The sequence below is a fragment of the Rhinoraja longicauda genome, chromosome 7 (genome assembly GCF_053455715.1).
Source record: "Rhinoraja longicauda isolate Sanriku21f chromosome 7, sRhiLon1.1, whole genome shotgun sequence".
Lineage (NCBI taxonomy): Eukaryota > Metazoa > Chordata > Chondrichthyes > Rajiformes > Arhynchobatidae > Rhinoraja > Rhinoraja longicauda.
In genome coordinates, this window is record NC_135959.1 from 50,980,025 (window position 1) to 50,989,445 (window position 9,421).

Consider the following 9,421-nt stretch of genomic DNA (forward strand, 5'->3'; position numbering starts at 1 on the left):
GATGCTTCCTGACTCAGGGTCACTCCAGCACTTTGTGTCCTTTGCTCAGGCGTTGTGATGATTTACACTAAAATTATCTTTTGTCCTTCCAGTTTTTAATAAGATGTGGACAGATTGAAATGTCTTTAGAAGGACTTCTTAATGCAAATACTGCAGGTAATCATGTGTTCTTATCTCTTTTTGCAGGGATTCTCATTATGATGTCTCTGTGTGATAATGTCAATATCTATGAATATATCCCTTCCATCAGGCAGACTGATCTCTGTCACTACCACGAGCGATACTATGATGCAGCCTGTACCCTGGGAGCCTACCACCCATTGCTGTTTGAGAAGCTTCTGGTACAGCGGATGAACAAAGGAATGGAGGCAGACTTATATACAAAAGGCAAGGTTATTCTGCCTGGTTTTAGTACCATGAAGTGTTCCAGTGAACAATGAATCTTGTGCTGCAGGACAATTACATGTTTTGTACATGACATATACACTGAAGCTTAATTAAAATACTTGAAATGAGTAGTTAGGACCAACTTTGGGGTAGAATCAAGGTAATGAGGTAGAGAGTATAAGAAAATAACTGCAGATGCTGGTACAAATCGATTTATTCACAAAATGCTGGAGTAACTCAGCAGGTCAGGCAGCATCTCCCGAGATGCTGCCTGACCTAATGAGGTAGAGAGATTGTGAAACAGACTTGTTCTGTTATATAGAAACAAGGAACTACCAGATGCTGGTTTACAAAAGAAGACACAGGGTACTGGAGTAGCTCAGTGGGTCAGGCAACATCTCAGGAGAACATGTTTGGGCAACGTTTTGGGACAGGCCCTTCTTCAGACTCATCTCAGGAGAAAGGATAGGCGACATTTTGCTTTGGGACCCTTTTTCAATCTGTCTCGACGATGTTTCGGATCAGGGCCCTTGTTCAGACACATATCCAGTCTGCATTAGAATCCCAACCTGAAACGTCACTTATCCATGTCCGCCTGAGATGCTGCCTGACCCGCTGAGCTACTCCAGCATTTTGAGTCTTCCTTTGTTTATATTTTGTAACAGAATACTGTGTTCCAAGGCATTCATAAAGGACCATTTGAAATTAAGTCAAACTTCAAATAAAGATTTAGAAAAAAAGATTTACAAGGAATTACCCTTTTTTTTGTACTACCATAATTTTGCTGAGATCTTATTGTATGAGCAGGACCTGTGTGGTTTAAATAAATAGTACGTTGTTAATTTTACTCCCAACACTTAGGCTTAGTAATGTTATAAACAGATGGAGCCCTTATTGAAGCATTTAACTTTCATGATAATAGACAATAGACAATAGACAATAGGTGCAGGAGTAGGCCATTCAGCCCTTCGAGCCAGCACCGCCATTCAATGCGATCATGGCTGATCACTCTCAATCAGTACCCCGTTCCTGCCTTCTCCCCATACCCCCTCACTCCGCTATCCTTAAGAGCTCTATCCAGCTCTCTCTTGAAAGCATCCAACGAACTGGCCTCCACTGCCTTCTGAGGCAGAGAATTCCACACCTTCACCACCCTCTGACTGAAAAAGTTCTTCCTCATCTCCGTTCTAAATGGCCTACCCCTTATTCTCAAACTGTGGCCCCTTGTTCTGGACTCCCCCAACATTGGGAACATGTTATCTGCCTCTAATGTGTCCAATCCCCTAATTATCTTATATGTTTCAATAAGATCCCCCCTCATCCTTCTAAATTCCAGTGTATACAAGCCCAATCGCTCCAGCCTTTCAACATACGACAGTCCCGCCATTCCGGGAATTAACCTAGTGAACCTACGCTGCACGCCCTCCATAGCAAGAATATCCTTCCTCAAATTTGGAGACCAAAACTGCACACAGTACTCCAGGTGCGGTCTCACCAGGGCCCGGTACAACTGTAGAAGGACCTCTTTGCTCCTATACTCAACTCCTCTTGTTACGAAGGCCAACATTCCATTGGCTTTCTTCACTGCCTGCTGAACCTGCATGCTTCCTTTCATTGACTGATGCACTAGGACACCCAGATCTCGTTGAACTCCCCCTCCTCCTAACTTGACACCATTCAGATAATAATCTGCCTTTCTATTCTTACTTCCAAAGTGAATAACCTCACACTTATCTACATTAAACTGCATCTGCCATGTATCCGCCCACTCACACAACCTGTGAATTACATTGAGATAAATTTCAACTATTTTTCAAACTTATGACTTCCTCTCATCATTTATGAAGTATGAAAAACATATGCAAATGGCTCCAACAATTACTGGATGAAACAGTGAATCTTGTTGCAGAAAGTAAGACTTTTGTGGCAATATCCTCATTAGTGAAACAGGAAATTAAATGAAGCACGGACACAAAATGCTGGAGTAACTCAGCGGATCAGGCCACATCTCTGGAGAAAAGGAATAGATGAGGTTTTGGGTTGAGACCCTTCATCAGAATGAAGAAGGTCTGAGGAACGGTCTCGACCTGAAACGTCACCTATTCCTTTTCTCCAGAGATGCTGCCTGACCAGGTGAGTTACTCCAGCATGTTGTGTCTATCTTTGATGTAAGCCAGCATCTGCAGTTCTTTCCTACACAATAAAATAAAGCATGATGTAAATTGGAATGGCCATAAGGTATCAACCTGATATGTGCGAATGGTGAAACTGATTTCACCTGCTAAGAATTTGGTTTCAAGTCAAATCCCTCTGTTTATGGGAATCCACTGCATTTTTCAGATATCAAGGATGGCCTTTCAATTTGGAAGGTGAAGTTGTGGGATCTGATTATCCAGCCTCTGTCTAATCTTCCAAGGTAGACACAAGGAACTGCAGATGCTGGAATCCTGAACAAACTACAAAGTGCTGGAGGATAGTAGTGCTAGAGATCAGGCAGCATCTCTGGAGGGAATGGATAGGCGATGTTTCAGGTCAGGACCCTTCTTCAGACTGATTAGGTCTGAATCAGACTGAAGAAGGATCTTGAACTGAAACACTGCCTCTCCATTCCCTCCCCAATCTTCCAATGTAATGGCCAATGCTGAAAGATCTATCCAGTAGACTGATGCTTGCGTGACAGTATTCAGAAATGTCACCCTCCATAGAGTATGGCATTGTGTTTGATAATATGATTAATCACTTAAGGTCATAAGTAATAGAAGCAGAATTAAGCCATTCGGCCCATCAAGTCTACTCCGCCATTCAATCATGGCTGCTCTATCTCCCTCCTAACCCCATTCTCCTGCCTTCTCCCCATAACCCCTGACACCCGTACTAATCAAGAATCTATCTATCGCTGCTTTAAAAATATCTATTGACTTGGCCTCCACAGCCTTCTGTGGCAAATAATTCCACAGATTCACCACCCTTAAACTGCTACGAAATTCACACCTTTGATATTTAGTGAAAGATCAGAAATAATCAGTGTTCTCACAACATATAAAATTTATAACATAACTTGTATTGAAACAATCGCTACATCCTAATACCTACATAAAGGCATGGAAATTCAAAATGTAGTTTTTCCTTCTGTGATTAAAAATTAATTTATGATATTTTAGTAATATTTAGCGTAAATTGACTTTTGTTATCGGAAAAAATGGTAGAATCCTAATTCAAACCATCAATGCCAGTATCCAGTTCAGTCGGAAGAAGGTCGTCCCGACCCGAAACATCACCCATCCATGTTCTCCAGAAATGCCGCCTGACCTGCTGAGTTACTCTAGCACTTTGTGACAATTTTGAGAGATATGTAAATATTGTTAAAATGGAAGCATCTCAATACCCAATCTGGGAGAGGTGACAACACCAGGGAATGTGTTTGAATGGATGGTGGGGGGGAACAAGTCTGATAATGATAAGTATGGAAGAGTGGGCAAATGCATGGCAGATGCAATATAATGTGGATAAATGTGAGGTTATCCACTTTGGCGACAAGAACAGGAAAGCAGAGTATTACCTGAATGGTGACCGATTGGGAGAAGGGGAGATGCAACGTGACCTGGGTGTCATGGTGCACCAGTCATTGAAAGCAAGCATGCAGGTGCAGCAGGCAATGAAGAAAGCGAATGGTATGTTGGCATTCATAGCAAGAGGATTTGAGTTTAGGAGCAGGGAGGTTCTGCTGCAGTTGTACAGGGCCTTGGTGAGACCGCACCTGGAGTATTGTGTGCAGTTTTGGTCTCCTAACCTGAGGAAAGACGTTCTTGCCTTAGAGGGAGTACAGAGAAGGTTCACCAGATTAATCCCTGGGATGGCGGGACTTGCATATGAGGAAAGACTGGATAGACTGGGCTTGTACTCGCTGGAATTTAGAAGACTGAGGGGGGATCTTATAGAAACATATAAAATTCTTAAGGGGTTGGAGAGGCTAGATGCGGGAAGATTGTTCCCGATGTTGGGGGAGTCCAGAACCAGGGGTCACAGCTTAAGGATAAGGGTGAAGTCTTTTAGGACCGAGATGAGAAAACATTTCTTCACACAGAGAGTGGTGAGTCTGTGGAATTCTCTGCCACAGAAGGTAGTTGAGGCCAGTTCATTGGCTATATTTAAGAGGGAGTTAGATGTGGCCCTTTTTGCTAAAGGGATCAGGGGGTATGGAGAGAAGGCAGGTACAGGCTACTGAGCTGGATGATCAGCCATGATCATATTGAATGGCGGTGCAGGCTCGAAGGGCCGAATGGCCTACTCCTGCACCTATTTTCTATGTTTCTATGTTAGTGTTTGAACGGGGGGGAAGACAAGTCTGATGGTGAGAAGCATGGGAGAGGTCAGTGTTTGAATGGGGGAGATGTCTGATGTGATAATTATGGGAGAGGGTAGAATTTGAATAGGGGAATGTGGGAGGAAGTAACAGGTTTTATGGTAACGAGTATGGGAGATGGTTGGGGTTGCCAACTTTCTCACTCCCAAATAAGGGACAAAGGTGACATCACTGCCCCGCGCCCCATGTGACCTCACCCAGCCAGCGGCCACGTGCTCCTGCTCCACCAATGGCGGCCGCCCAGGCCGGGAGGTGGGTTGCTACGCAACCTCCGTTGGGCCCCCGGGTCTACACTGTCCGGGCCTACAGCGCCCCCCGGGCCTAATACGGGACAAGGGCGGTCCCATACGGGAAAAACCAATTTAGCCCAATATATACGGGATGTCCCAGCTAATATGGGACAGTTGGCAACCCTTGAGACGGCACAACTGTGCTTCTTGGAGTTTAGTGAAAATATTTACCACCTTGCCTTGCTAGAGCTTTTGGCTTTCTCAAGGCACAAAAAACTTGGCCATCATTAGTGAAGTAGATGAAATCTGAGAAGCCCAGCCTCTCTGAATATTTAGAACATCTATCATCCACTACCAGTCAGCTCCCAGCTCCCAAACTCTTGTGTTCTCATTGATATCTTTAAAGGCAATGTCTTCAGGTGCAGTAAGTATATCTTGCAGAAATGTTCACATTATTTTTTACTTGTGTGTAATGAAAGGATAGGAATGACTTGGGTAAATGGGTAACTCACAGCATTTTCCCACAGTGGTGCAGTGGTTGAGTCACTCTTTCAACACCAGAGACCCGGGTTCGATCCTGACTATGGCTGCTGTCTGTACGGAGTTTGTACTCTCCCTGTGATCATGTGGGTTTTCTCCGACTGCTCTGGTTTCCTCCCACATTCCAAAAACTTGCAAATTTGTAGGTTAATTGGCTTCTGTAAATTGTCCCTGGTGTTTAGGATAGAACTAGTGTACGGGTGATCATTAGTCAGTGTGGACTCAATAGGCTGAAGGGCCTGTTTCCATGCTGTATCTCTAAGCTGAACTAAACAAAACTAAACTGTGGATATTGTCCGACAAAACGTAGGCTGCTAACTCATTGTAATAGAAACCACATCATGAGTTCTAAGCTAGAAACCAAAATGTAATTTACAGCATAGCAGAAAGATGAATTTGGAGGTGTTTTTTTCCAAGTACTTTTTCAAAAGGGTTATTTTGATTTTCAGCTTTTAATCACACAATGGAAACACATTGATCACAAAACTCTGTGCTGTTCTGGACTTCAGTTGGATTTTCACTAGATAATATAAGTGCTTTGAATATTTAATCTTCCAGTGTTAAAATTATGGTGACTGTTGTGCCCTGGGCAATCCATTAAAGTTGACCTTTAGTGGATATTGTTCCTTGTAAGGGACGCACTTATATAGGCACAAGTATGAAATGTGAAACCGTTTTTAAAAATTATGTGTTCCGAAATTTTACCTGAAAGTCCATGTTCCGCTAAGCATGCACTCTACTTTGCTTGGGGTTGAGTTGAATCGATGCTAGTTGGAGAGGACTTAATTTCCTTTTGTATGATTTTTGATGTCTTGTTGCTGATGCTAATAACAGTTTGAAATGTTATGCATTGTAAATCTTGCAAAATTACAACCTTAAACCCTACAGTGGAGAGTGGTTTTCAATATTTGATGTAAAAAATGGTTAAAAAGATTAAAACAAATTTTAAAACAAATGTGAATGTTTTACAGACTGCATTTGATTTATTTTATTTGAGTTACTCACACTGTGAACTTACATTCCTTTGAGCTATCAAGTTGCTTGTGCAAAAATATTGATCTTCATATTTTTACTTTTTGATTTTATATGTATACAAACTGTATAGAACTTGTAAATAAACATTTTTATCTTCACTTATCTGTTAAGAAATTTGCTTTAAAAGCAATAGATGTGCAATGAGTTATTGACACACAAGCTTTATAGAAACGATAGAGGAGTAAAAGTGTCAAAGTAGAACATATTTACCAAGTCAAGTCACGTCAAGTCAATTTTATTTGTCACATACGCATACACGATGTGCAGTGAAATGAAAGTGGCAATGCCTGCGGGTTGTGCACTGGAATAAAACATGAGGGCAGTTTAATTGACTTTCTTCATTAAAGCTTAAGTATTAGGAAGTCAGATAGGCCATGAGCGAGTTCCCTTTTATAGGCAGGTCCAATTAGTATCAACAAAATGAGCCAATTTAAGTTCATAAGTTACACAGTGAATGGTAGGGCTCTGTGGGAATGATGTAGAGCAGAGGGATCTAGGATTGCAGTTACATAGTTCACTGATAGTGGTACCACAGGTAGAGCCGGTGGTCAAAAAATATTTTGGCACATTGGCCTTCACCAGTCAGCATTGTTGAGGCCGCATTTAGAGTATTGTGTTCAGTTCTGGGCACCATATTATAGGAAAGATGTTGTCAAGCTGGAAAGGATGCAGAGAAGATTTCTGAGGATGTTGTCAGGACTCGAGGGCCTGAGCTATTGGGGGAGGTTAAGCAGGCGAGGACTCTATTCCTTGGAGCGCAGGAGGATGAGGGGTGATCTTATAGAGGTGTACAAAGGGACTGGAGGAGACTCACTGTGATGGATGTTTCTTTTTGTTTGGTGTTAGTTGTGATTGTATGTGTTATTGCATTTTTATTGATTAATCTTATTGGTCTTATTGTTCAACTGCGGGTAATGTTTCATTTTACTACACATTTATGTGTATGTAACAAATAAACGACTATTGACTATTGGAATTATGAGAGGAATAGATGGGGTAGATGCACAGAGTCTCTTGCCCAGAGTAGGGGAATCAAGAAACATTGGACATAGATTTATTCACAAAGTGCTGGAGTAACTCAGCAGGTCAGGCAGCAATCGATTTATTCACAAAGTGCTGGAAAATCTCAATCTCCAATGGACCCCCTCCTCTTGGACCCCCCCGTGTGGCCAACTACCCTCACTAGAACTTTTTATCTCAACGTTTAGCAACATTGGACATAGGTTGAATTTGAGGGAGGAGAGATTTAATAGAAACCTGAGGAGAACTTTTTTTATACAAAGGGTGGTGGGTGAATGAAACGAGCTGCCAGATGAGCTAGTTGAGGCAGGTACTGTTGCAATGTTTAAGAAATGCAATGATTTAGACAGGTACATGGATAGGATAGGTTTAGAGGGATTTGGGGTAAACGCAGACAGGTGGGACCAGTGTAGGTGTGGGCCAGTTGGGCTGAGGGGCCATTTTCCACACTGTATTACTTTACAAGTCATAAGAGCAGTGTTAGGCCATTCGGTCTATCAAGTCTATTCCTGCTGCTAGGCAAGTCTCATGCTTCCATGTATGAACAGTTACAAAGTGAAGTGCAATGGCACTGACTCATTTTGCTGCCTTATGCTGGGAATCATCCTCAGATCCCGTGGCACATATCATATCATATCATATATATACAGCCGGAAACAGGCCTTTTCGGCCCTCCAAGTCCGTGCCGCCCAGTGATCCCCGCACATTAACACTATCCTACACCCACTAGGGACAATTTTTACATTTGCCCAGCCAATTAACCTACATACCTGTACGTCTTTGGAGTGTGGGAGGAAACCGAAGATCTCGGAGAAAACCCACGCAGGTCACGGGGAGAACGTACAAACTCCTTACAGTGCAGCACCCGTAGTCAGGATCGAACCTGAGTCTCCGGCGCTGCATTCGCTGTAAAGCAGCAACTCTACCGCTGCGCTACCGTGCCGCCTATCTGAGGCGCCATAGTTTACAATTTGGGAGAGTTTACAAATGTTTGTTGGGCAAAGATCTAGGAGCACAATTGAATTAAAATGCCAAGATTTAAAGCATGAAGCTTGCTTCTTTCTTTGTTTCTGGTCATCTTTAGTTTGTTACTTGGTATTGCATAATCAATTTCTTTCGCTTTAATAGTTAAATTAAAATGAGATAGCAAAATGAACAAATTCACTCACTATCCTGACTTGGAAATATGTCACACTTCCTTCATTGTTGCTGATTAATTGAAATCCTGGCAATCCTGAAATCTGTGGAATTCTCTGCCTCAGAAGGCGGTGGAGGCCAATTCTCTGAGTGCTTTCAAGAGAGAGCTAGATAGAGCTCTTAAGGATCGCAGAGTCAGGGGGTATGGGGAGAAGGCAGGAACGGGGTACTGATTGGGAATGATCAGCCATAATCACATTGAATGGTGGTGCTGGCTCAAAGGACCGAATGGCCTCCTCCTGCACCTATTGTCTATTGTCTATTGTCTGGCACTCTGTATCCAATACTATTATGGGATCATCATTACCAGGAGAACTTCGGCAAGCCAGCTCATTGCCACTTTCTTAAGAACAATTAGAGATGGACAGTAAATGACCAAAATGCCTTCAAACGAATATGACTGTCGGCAAATGTTCACTTTTTGTACTTATTATTGTATGAAATAATAAAATTTGAAACATTAACTCTTGTACAATTTCTCTCTTGGATTTGTTACAGTTGGTTTCAGGTAACAAATCTTTAATAAAACATAGTACTGCTCAACATAGGAAGAGGCCTTTTGGCCCACAATGTCTTTGCTGACCATGATGCCAATTTAAACTGCATATGACCTATAATCCCTCAATTCTGTGTCTACAGATGTGTCTGC

At 42.4% G+C, this 9,421-nt stretch overlaps 1 protein-coding gene across 6 annotated transcripts in view; it reads left to right on the plus strand.

The window, feature by feature from the left end:
- LOC144595273 (beta-galactoside alpha-2,6-sialyltransferase 2-like) overlaps positions 1-1,419 on the plus strand; it is a 66,576-nt gene extending 65,157 nt beyond the window's left edge. For 5 of the 6 annotated variants that reach the window (XM_078402562.1, XM_078402567.1, XM_078402564.1 and 2 more), the window contains one exon: positions 187-1,419. In XM_078402562.1, the coding sequence (XP_078258688.1) occupies positions 187-440 (254 nt within the window). In that variant the 3' untranslated portion in view covers positions 441-1,419. The remainder of the gene's footprint in view (positions 1-186) is intronic. The other variant, XM_078402568.1, reaches the window with a different exon arrangement.
- The last annotated feature ends 8,002 nt before the right edge of the window (positions 1,420-9,421 follow it).